At 48.4% G+C, this 14106-nt stretch overlaps 1 protein-coding gene across 1 annotated transcript in view; it reads left to right on the forward strand.

Moving 5' to 3' along the window:
• DNAI1 (dynein axonemal intermediate chain 1) overlaps positions 1 to 14106 on the forward strand; it is a 127693-nt gene that overhangs the window by 57499 nt on the left and 56088 nt on the right. The window contains exons 11-13 of the mRNA XM_087923229.1: positions 7161 to 7411; positions 7737 to 7826; positions 10798 to 10885. Coding sequence (XP_087779355.1) covers positions 7161 to 7411; positions 7737 to 7826; positions 10798 to 10885 — 429 coding nt within the window. The remainder of the gene's footprint in view (positions 1 to 7160; positions 7412 to 7736; positions 7827 to 10797; positions 10886 to 14106) is intronic.

The following is a 14106-nucleotide window of genomic DNA, read 5'->3' on the forward strand; positions in this document are numbered from 1 at the left end:
GTTTACAGTCCTTACACTGTATGTTGTAGATGACTCCTGTTTTTTTCCTTCTGGACCTGTTGGGTCTTTTGGTCTGCTTAGGAGGTTTGGAAGGGCTCGAGTTGGCTTGTGGCTGAAACTTTCAAGAAGAGGTTGGGCGACCATTTATCCGAAATGATATTATAGATTAACATTAGAGCAACATTCGAGAAGTGAACAATACCCCAATCGCTGGAATTCCCAACTCAGACAGACAAGGAATGAACACTAACCAAACCAAGGAGTCACCAAGAACATTCACATCCCAGACTGAAAGGGCAAGCCATCTGTATGTAAATGGAGAGCAAACACCTTTCTCTTCTAGAACTGATGATGTTACCTAGTTGGGTAATGAAATGTCTACAAGAAAACTGCCAAGCTCGTAGAGCACCAAGGACCCCACAGTCCTCCTCCTCCTCCACTCCACACAACCCCTCTCTCTGTCACTGATGATGTTACCTAGTTGGGTAATGAAATGTCTGAAAGGAAACAATCAAGCTCAGAGACCACCAAGAACCCCACAGTCCTCGTCCTCCTCCTCCTCCTCCTCCTCCTCCCTCCTCCTCCTCCTCCTCCTCCTCCTCCTCCTCCTCCTCCTCTTTATTCTCCTCCTCTGCTCTGCTCTACACAGCCCTCTCTTCTGTCACTGATGATGTTGCCTAGTTGGGTAATGAAATGTCTGAAAGGAAACAGTCAAGCTCAGAGACCACCAAGAACCCCCACAGTCCTCCTCTTCCTCCTCCTCCCCCTGCAAACCCCACTCCCTTCTAGCACTGATGACGTTACCTAGCTAGGCCATGAAACGTCTGCAAGAAAACGACTGAGCTCCAAAACACCAAACTGGCCACAATCTTAATTATTTCTGAGGCAATCTCTTCCTTTTAAACTTTTTATCATTTGAATAAATTACTGAAAAAAATTAAGTGGCATTTCCGCCTGAGAGTTAATTAAAAATCTCTCTCTTTACGTCACTGACTGCTATCCATCTCAGTCTCCCTAAGATTTTACATACGCTGCAAAAATCACGTTCCTCTATAATCGTGTAGAATTTTACCAGCTTGTACAATCCCATGAGAATCGTTCATTTAATCTAAACAGCACCGGATCCTGCAAAAGGAGATGATTTCCTTCCATCTGAATGGTAATTGCAAATCACGCATTGCTGTTTACAAGAAGTTGGAACCGAAAAAAACTTTACCACTTGATGGCACTGTTAAATATTTAGTGAGCGTCCTGCAAGGGAGAAAAATTGATACGTTCAACAGTTGCTAAATGCTAATATAATGTCTTTGGTGATGCAAACATACATTTCCTTCGGTGCTTTAGTTTAATTCTTGCTAGGAAAGGTCTGATACTGGAAATTCCTCTAAGTCCCCAAATTCTGCTTATCAAGTTTTAAATATAAGATGTAGATTAGGATGTCCTTGCTATTCATATTTAAGAAACCAGTAAGAAAAGGCCATCTTTATCTGCAATGGCTTTGCAGGGGATTTGTGTGTTCAAAAAGTCAAGTTGGGGTTGTGGCCACAGTTGTGCAATCCAAATCTGGCCCTGCGCATGAAATAGAGCAGGTTTCAGACTCATGACTGTGGCCACCTTGGTGCTCTCTGAGCTTGGCTGTTTTCATGCAGACGTTTCATGACCCAACTAGGGAACACCATCAGTGCTCAAAGGGAAGAGGAGGAGGAGGAAGGATTGCGGGGTCTTTGGTGCTCTCTGAGGTTGGCTATTTTCATGCAGACGTTTCATGACCCAACTACGAAACACCATCAGTGCTCGAAGGGAAGAAGGCTTGTGGAAAGAGGAGGAAGAGGAGAACTGTGGAGTCCTAGGTGCTCTTTGAGTTTGGCTGTTTTCCTGCAGACATTTCATGAGCCAACTAGGGAACATCATCAGTGCTATAATGGAGAGAGGTGTGTGTAGAGTTGTAATTGCAGGAATGTTCTTATCTTGGATGGCAAACCTCAGATTAAGAATGTTTACAAAGCAAATACAACTCAGGCAAACCAAGTCACTAATGTAAAGGAGGATTAGAGAGAGGAAGTAAACATATGTCAGACTTTAACTAGAGATAATTGCGTTAATTACTATGCTAAAGAGCAACGAAAGTTAAGCAATAACCAAAGTTAACCAATGTTAGAGGATTACTAAAAATGTGTATAAATGCAAGACTAGACTCCAATAAAGTTCATCGTGGTTTATTTGATCATGATCAAACACCCCGACTGCCTCGCCGTTACAACAGGTGTGCAGTGTGGAGGAGGAGGAGGAAGAGGAGAACTGTGGAGGCCTTGGTGCTCTCTGAGCTTGGCTGTCTTCTGGCAGATGTTTCATGACCCAACTACGTAACATCATCAGTGCTAGAAGGGAGAGAAATTTACAGAGAGGAGGAGGAACAACTAGGAATCATCATCAGTACTAAGAGGGATGAGGGGTTTACAAAGTAGTGAAGCTATTTACTGCTGGCTTGTCAACAGTTGCCAAACAAGCCAACAATAAACAGCCCAACCAAAGAACCTCTATCTAAGATCGTCCCCGCCAAGGTTCAAAGGGCAAGCCACCAGAGTAGAAACTAACTGACCAACCCCTTTCTCTTCTAGCACTGATGATGTTGCCTGCAGTAGTCTGGGTAATGAGACGTCTGCACACTCAGAGAGCACCAAAGTTCCCTCGTTTCAGTTCTGAGCTCCAAATATTCTCCTTTCTTGGTTTTTCAAAATGCTGTTGTTGCAGGGTCTATCCATAAATTAAACGCAGAGTAAGAGAGTTGGAAGGGACCCTGGAGGTCTTCTAGTCCAGCCCCCACTCAAGCAGAAGACCCAGCTTAGACTGGCTGTCCAGTCTCTTCTTTAAAAGCCTCCAACTTCTGGTGGCCAGCTGTTCCACTGGTTAGTTGTCCTCCCCCTGTCAGGGAGTTCCTCCTCAATTCCAGGTTGCTTCTCTCCTTGGTGAAGTTTCCATCCATTGCTTCTCGTCCTGCCTTCTGGGGCTTTGGAGAATAATTTGAGCCCCCTCTTCCTCTTTGGGGCAGCCCCTCAAACATTGGGGAATTTCTCCTGGCCTTGCTTCTCCGCTGTCCTTTAGCCCTGCCGACCTAGATGTGAATCTCTATTTATGTCCCTTTCCGCTGCTTTGGTCAGCTGCTAGCCTCGATTTTCCGCTCCAGGACTCAGGAAAGCCAGCCTTGGTCAGTCTTTTTGGGGGGGGGGAGAAGGGAGGGGAGGGTGCTAGCCAGCCTTTTGCCAGGGCAGAGTTACTCTCTGGGTTGTGTCGCTAACGCTCTGCTCCCTGGATTGTCAAGCAAAACACGCATCTGCCTGCCTGGTTGAATTAATTACAAATCGTTGCTGTCTAATGTCCTGCCCCTAACATTTATGCAACCAACGATGGCACCACCAGGGTATGTCTCTCTTTCTCTCTCTCTCTCTCTTTCTGTGTGTGTGTGTGTGTGTGTGTGTGAGAGAGAGAGAGAGAGAGAGAGAGAGAGATGGAAGGGGAGAGAGAGAGAGAGAAAGAAAGAGAGAGAGAGGTTAGAAAGAGAAGGGGAGAGAGAGAGAAAAAGAGAGAGGAGAGAGAGAGTGAGAAGAGAGAGATGGGAGGGAGGAGAGAGAAAGAAAGAAAGAAAGAGAGTTAGAGAGAGAGAAGGGGGGAGAGAGAGAGAAAAAGAGAGAGAGGGAGAGAGAGTTAGAAAAGAGAAGGGGGAGAGAGAGAGAAAAGAGAGAGAGGTAGAGAGAGAGAGTTAGAGAGAGTTGGAGGGGAGAGAGAGAGAGAGAGAGGTAGAGAGAGTTAGAGAGAGAAAGGAGGGGAGAGAGAGAAAGAGAGTTAGAGAGAGAAAGGGGAGAGAGAGAGAGAGAAAAGAGAGAGAGAGAGGTAGAGAGAGAGTTAGAAGAGAGAAAGGAGGAGAGAGAGAGAAAGGAGAGAGAGAGGTAGAGAGAGAGTGAGAGTTAGAGAGAGAGATGGAGGGGGAGAGAGAGAGAAGAGAGAGAGGTGAGAGTTAGAGAGAGAAAGGAGGGAGAGAGAGAGAAAGAAACAGAGAGTTAGAGAGAAAGGGGAGAGAGAGAGAAAAGAGAAAAGGAGAGAGAGGTAGAGAGAGAGTGAGAGTTAGAGAGAGAGATGGAGAGAGAGAGAAAGAAAGAGAGAGAGAGAGAGTTAGGGGGGAGAGAGAAGAGAGGGGAGGAGCGAGAGGGGGAGGGGAGGGAGGCCAGATCGCTGATCGTCCAGTCACTCTCTTTCAGCCCAACCCACCTCACAGAGTTGTTGTGGGCAAAAAGCGAAGGAGGAAGGTGCATTCAGTCCACCTGTTGCCCAAAGAAGAAAGAGGGGGCCAGCTTTGGAAGCCATATTTTACTCAGAAGCTGCCCCGCTGCCCCGTCTTAGGGCCTGGGAATTTTTTTGGGGCAGGATTTCAGAGAGAGCTGGAAGTTTAGACCTAACAACATCCTTCTCCTAAAGTCAAGGACAAGTCACCCTGCCCCTGCAAAGGAGGGTTTGGAGGAACGTGGCCAGTTGGGATGATGGGTGATTGGGCCATGGGATGGACTGGCGGGCGCAGGGGATGATGGGTTTTGAATTTTCAGTTGGGAAGGGAAAACCTGGAATTCTCAGATTAGGATTTTTCCCAGATGCCAATATGACAGCTAATAAGGATGGAATATGACAGCTCTAATAAGATGGAATTTCGAGGAAATATTTTTTTCTTGGAGTCTCTTGAGTTGGAGTTGGTTAGTTGGAACGCTGACAGAGGGGATGTAAATCAGTGACATAAACCGTGGGGTTCCCTTCTGCAAGATGTGGGCTGGGTGTCAGGAGCAGAAGTGACTTCCTCCTCCTCTTCTTCCTCCTCCTCCTTTCCCTCCTCCTCTCTCCCTCCTCTTCCTCCTCCTCCTTTCCTTCCTCCTCCTCTCTCCCTCCTCTCTCTCCTCTTCCTCCTCTTCCTCTTCCTCCTTTCCCTCCTCCTCCTCTCTCCCTCCTCTTCCTCCTCCTCCTTCTCCTCCCTCTTCCTCCTCTCCCTCCTCTCTCCCTCCCTCTCCTCCTCTCTCCCTCTTCCTCTCCTCTCTTCCTCTTTCCTTCCTCCTCCTCCTCCTCCTCCTCTCTCCTTCCTCTCTCCTCCTCCTCCCTCTTTCCCTTCCTCCTCCTTTCCTTCCTCCTCTTCTTCTCCTCCTTCCTCTCCCTCCCTCCTCCTCCCTCCTCCTCCTTTCTCCTCTTCTTCTTCCTCCTCCCTTCCCTTCCTCCTCCTCTCTCCTGCTTTCTCCTCTTCTCCTCCTCCTCCTTTCCTCCTCTTCCTCCTCTTCCTCCTCCTTCCTTCTTCCTCCTCCTTTCTTCCTCCTTCCTCCTCCTCTTCCTCCTCTTCTTCCTCCCTCCTCTCTCCTCCTCCTCTTCCTCTCTCCTCCCTCTCCTCCTCCTCTCTCCTGCTCTCCTCTTCTTCCTCCTCCTTCTCCTTCTTCCTCCTCCTCTCTTCCCTTCTCTTCTCCTCCTCCTCCTCTTCCTCCTCTTCCCACCCTCCTTCTTCCTGCTCTTCCTCCTCCTCCTCCTTCTCCTCCTCTCTCCTCCTCTTCCTCCTCCTCCTCCTCCTTTCCTTCCTCTCCCTCTCCCTCCTTCCTCTCCCTGCTTCCTCCTTTCCTTCCTCCTCCTCTCTCTCCTCTCTTCCTCCTCCTCCTCTCTCCTGCTTCCTCTCCTCTCCTTCCTCCTCCTTCCCTCTCCTCCTCTTCCTCCTCCTCCTCCTTTCCTCCCTCCTCCTCCTCTCTCCCTCTTTCCTCTTCCTCTTCCTCCTTTCCTTCCTCTCCCTCCTCTCTCCTCTCCTCCTCCTCCTTCCTCTTCCTCTCCCTCTCTTCCTCCTCCTCTTCCTCCTCTCCTTTCCTTCCTCCTCCCTCCTCCTTCCTCTCCTGCTCCTCCTTTCCTTCCTCCCTCTCTCCCTCCTCTCTCTCCTCCTCCTTTCCCTCCTCCTCCTCTCTCCTTCTCCTCTCCTGCTCCTCCTTTCCTCCTCCTCCTCTCTCCTGCTTTCTCCTCTTCCTCCTCCTCCTTTCCCTCCTCCTCCTCTTCCTCCTCCTCCTTTCCTTCCTCCTCTCTTCCTCCTCCTCCTCCTCTTCCTCCTCCCCTTTCTCCTCTTCCCTCCTCCTCCTTTCCCTCCTCCTCCTCTCTCCCACTTTCTCCTCTTCCTCCTCCTCCTTTCCTTCTCCTCCTCTCTCCCTCCTCTCCTCTTCCTTCCTCCTCCTCTCTCCCCTCCTCTTCCTTCCTCCTTCTTCCTCTTCCTCCTCCTCTCTCCCTCTTTCCCCTCTTCTTCCTCCTCCTTTCCCTCTCCCTCCTCTTCCTCCTCCTTTCCTTCCTCCTCCTCTCTCCCTCCTCCTCCTCCTCTCTCCCTCTTTCTCCTCTTCTTCTTCCTCCTTTCCCTCCTCCTTCTCTTCTTCCTCCTCCTTTCCTCTTCCTCTTCTCCTCCTCCTTTCCTTCCTCCTCCCTCTCTCCTTCCTCCTCCTCCTCTCTCCTCTTTCTCCTCTCTTCTCTCCTCCTCCTTTCCTTCCTCCTCCTCTCTCCACTCTCTTCTTCCTCCTCCTTTCCCTCCTCCTTCTCTTCTTCCTTCCTCCTCCTCTCTCCCTCCTCCTCCTCCTCTCTCCCTCTTTCTCCTCTTCTTCCTCCTCCTTTCCCTCCTCCTTCTCTTCTTCCTCTTCTTCCTTCCTCCTCCTCTCTCTCCCTCCTCCTCCTCCTCTCCCTCTTTCTCCTCTTCTTCCTCCTCCTTTCCCTCTTCCTCCTCCTCCTTTCCCTCTTTCTCCTCTTCTTCCTCCTCCTTTCCTTCCTCCTCCTCTCTCCCTCCTCCTCCTCTCTCCTCTTCTCCTTCTCCTTTTCCTCCTCCTTTCCCTCCTCCTCCTCCCTCCTCTCTCCCTCTCTTTCCTCCTCCTCCCTCTTCCTCCTCTTCTCGTCCTCCTTTCCTTCCTCCTCTCTCTCCCTCCTCCTCCTCTCTCCTCTTTCTCCTCTTCTTCCTCCTCTTTTCCTCCTCCTCCTCCTCTCCCTCCTCCTCCTCCTCTCTCCCTCTTTCTCCTCTTCTTCCTCCTCCTTTCCTTCCTCCTCCTCTCTCCCCTCCTCCTCCCCTCCTCTCTCCTCTCCCTCTCTTCCTCCTCCTTTCCCTCCTCCTCCTCCTCCTCTCCCTCCAGACGACTTCATGAAGCAGAGCCGGGGGATGCTGCTGCTCTACAGCCTGAAGAACCCCTCCTTCCCCGAGGACGCCTTCGCCAGCGAGAGCGGCATCATGTGCCTCGACATCCACGTGGAGCACCCCTACCTGATTGCGGTGGGCTTCTACGACGGCAACGTGGCCATCTACAACCTGAAGAAGCCCACGGCCACCCAGCCGGGCTACAAGAGCAGCACCCTGTCTGGGAAGCACAGCGACCCCGTCTGGCAGGTAAGGAGTGGGGCTCCTCCCTTCCCGCTCCTCTGCCTCTCCATCCCAGGTCTTCTCCGAGAACCGAGTCGACGGGCAGAATCTCAGGTGCGCTAGAAGAGAATCTCTGGGGCTCAGGGCGGAATGTGGGGCTCCCTTGGGGCTCCCTTGGTTGTTTCCACGCAGACCTTTCATGACCAGACTGGGGAACGTCATCAGTGCATATTCATATCCATCTCGGGGTGTTCATAAATCCTGTTTATACTGATACCCGTTATCTAATACTTGCTTGACAAATAAAGTAAATATGAAAAAAAGTATATCGGATTTCTTCTTTCCTCCCCAGGTGAAGTGGCAGAAAGACGATATGGACAACAACTTGAATTTCTTCTCGGTGTCTTCAGATGGCCGCATTGTCTCCTGGACGTTGGTCAAGGTAAGGAAGGACTCTTGAATCTTCGGCGGCTGGCAACGTACGTCCTCCTTCCTTTTTCTGCCTTGCTGATAATGCTTTTTGTTCAAGACAAATTCTTCCCAAATTTATCTGTCTGTCTATCTATCTATCTATCTATCTATCCATCCATCCATCCATCCATCCACCCATCTATCTGCCCATCTTTTATCTATACATATATATATCCATCCATCATCTCTATCCATCCTTATCATCTATCCATCCACCCAACCAGCGGCCCATCCTTTATCTATCCATCCATCCATCTTTGTCCATCTTTTATCTATATATCTATCCATCCATCATTTCTATCCATATCTATCTCTCTATCTATCTCTCTATCTATCTATCTATCTAGTCAAGCAAGTATTAGATAACAGGTATAAGTATAACCATGATTATGACTACATGAAATGGATACGAATAAAAAGAAACATTAGGACAGGGACGGTAGGCACGCTGGTGCGCTTATGCACGTCCCCTACAGACCTCTCAGGAATGGGGTAAGGTCTCCGGTAGACAGTTTGAGGTTAAAGTTTTGGGGGTTTGGGGAGGAAACCACAGAGTCAGGGAGTGCATTCCAGTGTTGTGGTTATCCGGCAGCAGGTGCGGACGGCTGAAGAGAGCGAGGACTCAGATGAGGGGCCAGGACCATCAGGGAGTGGACTGCTCCCTTCAGAGATGGTGGGGGCTGGCAGCAGTGATGAGGAGGTTCCTGAGGAGCCTGTGCCAAGTGCGTATGCACGCGGGGGTTTGCTCGTAGGACAGAGCAGTTGCAGCAGTATGGGCGACTCGGGAGTAAGGCTGCAAGGTAGTGGCCCCTCCTTCAAGAAGATAAAAGCCAGCTGTGAATCGGACGTTCTTTGCAGGAAGCAAAGACGTTTTGGAACTCAGCTTCGTGGACATTGCAGTATCTTAGTATTTGAAGACTCTTGTAAAATATTTCTAGGTAACCTTATCTGTTATTCTTAGCAGCCTCACACAGTTTTGGCAAGGCTCATGCTTATCAAAGTTAATTAGCCTGCAGCAGCCTTTTAACTGGGGATTTGTAAGGTTTCTGTTCCCTTTGGTCTGTGTTTGTTTTATTGGAAAAGGGTTCGGGTCAGAACATCCAGGCGTTGACCACTCTGTTGCTGAAGTCGTATTTTCTGCAATCGAGTTTGGTGTGGTTTACCTTGAGTTTGTATTTATTGTGTGCTCTTGTCTTGTTGCGATTGAAGCTGAAGTAGTCATTGACAGGTAGGACGTTGCAATAGATAATTTTTTGTAGTATACTTAGGTTGGATTGAAGGCGGCGTAGTTCTAGGTTGTCTAAGCCTAAAATTTCAAGTCTGGTGGCATAAGGTATTCCGCAACGATCAGAGAAGTGGAGGATTCTTCTCCCATTATGCAAAACTTATTCAGATCCATTTCCAAAAAATTAAGATATGGGGACTTTGTTCTTGAAACAAGAGAGCTGAGCTGTGCTTTGTTGGGAGGTTTTTCACGGGGAGTGAAACTATAATGCTTTTTTTTTTTTTCATTCATCCTTTTCAAGACTTTTGAAACCCGACAAAAGGAAAGATAACAATTTATAAGATGAATGATCCGTGCAGACTCAGCTCAGCCTGCCCATAAATCTGGAACAACCCTCTGGCTAAAAGGAAGGGAATTGTAGCCCTTTAAGGGTATTATTATTATTATTTTTGGCTGACGTCTTGCCGCGTTAAGCCATCGCTTGTTTAATTGTTAAAGCCGTGCAACTCGGTTGGCTTGGGTCCCGTATCCCTGATCCGTAAACTATGCAGAACAAATTATGCTAACCCAAAACCAACCGAGCGACAGCTCGAGAGCACATCTCCTTCCAACCCTGACACTCTCGGTGTTTGAACAAAGATTTTTTTCTATTTATTCTGTGACTGTGAATCCTCTACTGGAGTCCTAAGTGTCTGGTAGAAGCCAATTTGATCTAGTGCTTAGGGCACCAGGCTAAAAATCAGGTTAGACAGTTAGTCCCACTTCAGGGATGAACGGCAGCTGGGTGACTTTGGGCTATTCACCAGGAGACGGTGAGTTCTAGTCCTAGACTCATCCAACTTTGGCAACTTTAAGACTTGTGGAATTCAAGTCCCAGAATTCCCCAGCCGCCAGGGAATTCAGACCTTACCAAGCGGTCCTTGGTGCTCTCTGAGCTTGGTGGTTTTCTTGCAGACATTTCATGACTCAACTAGGGAACATCATCAATGCTAGAGGGGAATGAGTGGGGGGAGGAGGTGGAGGGTGAGGAGGAGGAGGAGGAGGAGGAGGTGAGTGAGGAGGAGGAGGAGGAGGAGGAGGAGGAGGAGGAGGAGGAAGGAAGGAGGAAGGAAGGAAGGAAGGAGGAAGGAAGACTGTAGGGTCCTTGGTGCTCTCTGAGCTTGGTGGTTTTCTTGCAGAACATTTCATGACTCAACTAGGAAACATCAGTTAATGCTAGAGGTGAATGAGGTGGGAGGAGGAGGAGGAGGAGGAGGAGGAGGAGAGGAGGAGGAGGAGGGAGGAGGAAGGAAGGAAGGAAGGAAGGAAGGAAGGAAGGAAGGAAGGAAGGAAGGAAGGAAGGAAGGAAGGAAGGAAGGAAGGAAGGAAGAACCAAACCAGACAGTGATAGAGGTGCAGATGACAGACTCAATAATGTTGATATTGGGTCATGCAGACTGGCTAGGGAATTCTGGCACTTCAGTCCACTAGAGTCTTAAAGTTGCCAAGGTTGAACACCCGTGACCTAGATGGGTGTCCGCTAGGACACCATGGCACATGTACAATGTTCCCATTATCCCTGTCCTTCCATAAGTTATTGGGGGCCCCTTCAGGAAGCATTCAGCGCTTTCCTCCTCTTCCTTCCCTTTCAATCCCTCTGAAAATGTTCCTGTTTCAAAGCTTTTCTCTCGTGGACGCCGTGCTTCCAACACAGCTCTGATCTTCCTTCTCCCAACAGAACGAGCTGGTCCACACAGACATCATCAAGCTGCTGGTGGAAGGAACCACGACGGAAGGACCGGAGGGGCTGCAGCTGCGCACCATTGGTAAATGGAAAATCTTGGTGGCTCAAGACTGAACGGTGGGCTCCTTGGTGCTCTGTGAGCCGGGTTGTTTTCATGCAGGCCTTTTCATTGCCTGGCTAGGTGACATCATCAGGGCTAGAAGGGAGTGGGGGTTTGTGGAGGGGAGGAGGAGGAACAGGAGGAGAATTGTGAGGTCCTTGGTACTCTCTGAGCTTAGTGGTTTTCTTGAAGACATTTTATTACCCAACTAGGTAACGTCATCAGTGTTAGAAAGGGGGGAGGGGTTGTGAAGAGGTGGAGTACCAAGAACCCCATAGTCCCACCCTTCCTTCTTCCTCCTCCTCCTTCTCTTTGCAAACACCACTGTCTTCTGGCACTGATGATGTTCCCTAGTTGGGTAATGAAAAGTCTGCAAGGAAGCAACAAAGTTCAAAGAACACCAGAGACCCCACTGTCATCTTTCTCCTCCTCCTCCTCCTCTCCTCCTCCTCTCCTCCTCCTCCTCCTCCTCCTCCTCCTCCTCCCCCTCCTCCTCCTCCTCCTCCTCCTCCTCCTCCCCCTCCTCCTCCTCCCTTCAACCCCTCCCTTCTAGCACTGATGATGTTACCTAGTTGGGTGATGAAATGTCTGCAAGAAAACAACAAAGTTCAAAGAACACCAGAGACCCCAATGTCATCTTCCCTCCTCCTCCTCCTCCTCCTCCTCCTCCTCCTCCTCCTCCTCCTCCTCCTCCTCCCTTCAACCCCCCTCCCTTCTAGCACTGATGATGTTACCTAGTTGGGTAATGAAAGTCTGCAAGGAAGCAACAAAGTTCAAAGAACACCAGAGACCCCACTGTCATCTTTCTCCTCCTCCTCCTCCTCCTCCTCCTCCTCCTCCTCCTCCTCCCCCTCCTCCTCCTCCTCCTCCTCCTCCTCCCTCCTCCCTCCTCCTCCCTTCAACCCCCCCCTCCCTTCTAGCACTGATGATGTTACCTAGTTGGGTGATGAAATGTCTGCAAGAAAACAACAAAGTTCAAAGAACACCAGAGACCCCAATGTCATCTTCCTCCTCCTCCTCCTCCTCCTCCTCCTCCTCCTCCTCCTCCTCCTCCCTCCTCCCTCCTCCTCCTCCTCCTCCTCCTCCTCCCTTCAACCCCCCCTCCCTTCTAGCACTGATGATGTTCCCTAGTTGGGTAATGAAAAGTCTGCAAGGAAGCAACAAAGTTCAAAGAACACCAGAGACCCCACTGTCATCTTTCTCCTCCTCCTCCTCCTCCTCCTCCTCCTCCTCCTCCTCCTCCTCCTCCTCCTCCTCCCCTCCTCCTCCTCCCTTCAACCCCCTCCCTTCTAGCACTGATGATGTTACCTAGTTGGGTGATGAAATGTCTGCAAGAAAACAACAAAGTTCAAAGAACACCAGAGACCCCAATGTCATCTTCCTCCTCCTCCTCCTCCTCCTCCTCTTCCTCCTCCTCCCCTCCTCCTCCTCCCTTCAACCCCCCTCCCTTCTAGCACTGATGATGTTACCTAGTTGGGTGATGAAATGTTGCAAGAAAACAACAAAGTTCAAAGAACACCAGAGACCCTACTGTCATCCTCTCCTCCTCCTCCTCCTCCTCCTCCTCCTCCTCCTCCTCCTCCTCCTCCTCCTCCTCCTCCTTCTCCCTTCAACCCCCCTCCCTTCTAGCACTGATGATGTTACCTAGTTGGGTGATGACATGTCTGCAAGAAAACAATGAAGCTCAGAGAGCACCAAGGACTCCTTGATACGGTCTGAATTTCCCTTCATTTTTCATCTGCACCCAAAGTAGTAATTCTAGACAGGACTCCTTAGGAGTAAGGGCTGTTAACAAACGCCCATGGCCCCATAAAACTAGTGAGACGTGAGGAAAGAAGAGGCTTTCTTCAAACGAAGCCAAAGGATCGTTTCCGGAGTCTCTAAAAGTGGCTTAACCTGGATGCAGTTCCCTTTAATCCGATGAGGCAGCCTCTGTAGCTCATGAATGAAGAATTCGAGAAATCACTGGAGGTTTTTAAAAAGAGACTGGACAAGTCCCCTATGTGAAATAGGGTAGGTTCTCCTGCTTGAGCCGGGGGCTGGAATAGATGACCTCCAAGGTCCCTTCCGGCTCTATTCGGTTCTATTCCTAATTCATATTCATGTTCTAATTCTATTCTATTCTATTCTATTCTATTCTATTCTATTCTATTCTATTCTATTCCATTCCATTCCATTCCATTCCATTCCATTCCATTCCATTCCGTTCTATATTCCATTCCATTCTAAATTCCAATATTTTCTTCTCTTCTCTTCTTTTTTTTCTCTTTTTTCTTTTCTCTTCTTTTCTCTTCTTCTCTCCTCTCCTCTCCTCTTCTTCTACGTTCCAATATTCTATTCTATTCTATTCTATTCTATTCCATTTCATTCCATTCTATATTCCAATATTTTCTTCTCTTCTCTTCTCTTCTTTTCTTTTCTCTTTTTCTTTTCTCTTCTTTTTTCTTCTTCTCTCCTCTCCTCTCCTCTTCATTCCAATATTCTATTCTATTCTATTCTATTCTATTCTATTCTATTCTATTCCATTCCATTCCATTCCATTCTAAATTCCAATATTTTCTTCTCTTCTCTTCTTTTCTTTTCTCTTTTTTCTTTCTCTTCTTTTTCTTCTTCTCTCCTCTCCTCTCCTCTTCTTCTACATTCCAATATTCTATTCTATTCTATTCTATTCTATTCTATTCCATTTCATTCCATTCTATATTCCAATATTTTCTTCTCTTCTCTTCTTTTCTTTTCTCTTTTTCTTTTCTCTTCTTTTTCTTCTTCTCTCCTCTCCTCTTCTCTTCTTCTACATTCCAATATTCTATTCTATTCTATTCTATTCTATTCTATTCTATTCTATTCTATTCTATTCCATTCCATTCCGTTCTGGCTTAAGAAATGTATGTCCTTCCTTTGGTTTGGGGAGATTCCTGAGCAAATTCCCCTGAAAATAAAAAAAGGTCACTAAACGCTCAGCCACATCTCTATGTGGTTGACCATCTTCTTACTCACACTGCTGGTGTGTGGTGGTGGAGGAAGGAGGGACAGGGAAACAGCTGGCTCCCTGGCAGATGTGGTCATCCTGCAGTTGGATGTTTCCAACGGTTAGCTCAAAAAAAACCCAACAACCCTGTGTATTTTTTGCTTCATCGAAGGCCTCATGTCGATCAAAGCCTAGCCAAAATATGTCCCCAAATATTTTGCTGCCTTATTTGTAATTT

The sequence above is a fragment of the Pseudonaja textilis genome, chromosome 2, assembly GCF_049901715.1.
Source record: "Pseudonaja textilis isolate UNSWEBS1 chromosome 2, rPseTex1.2, whole genome shotgun sequence".
NCBI lineage: Eukaryota > Metazoa > Chordata > Lepidosauria > Squamata > Elapidae > Pseudonaja > Pseudonaja textilis.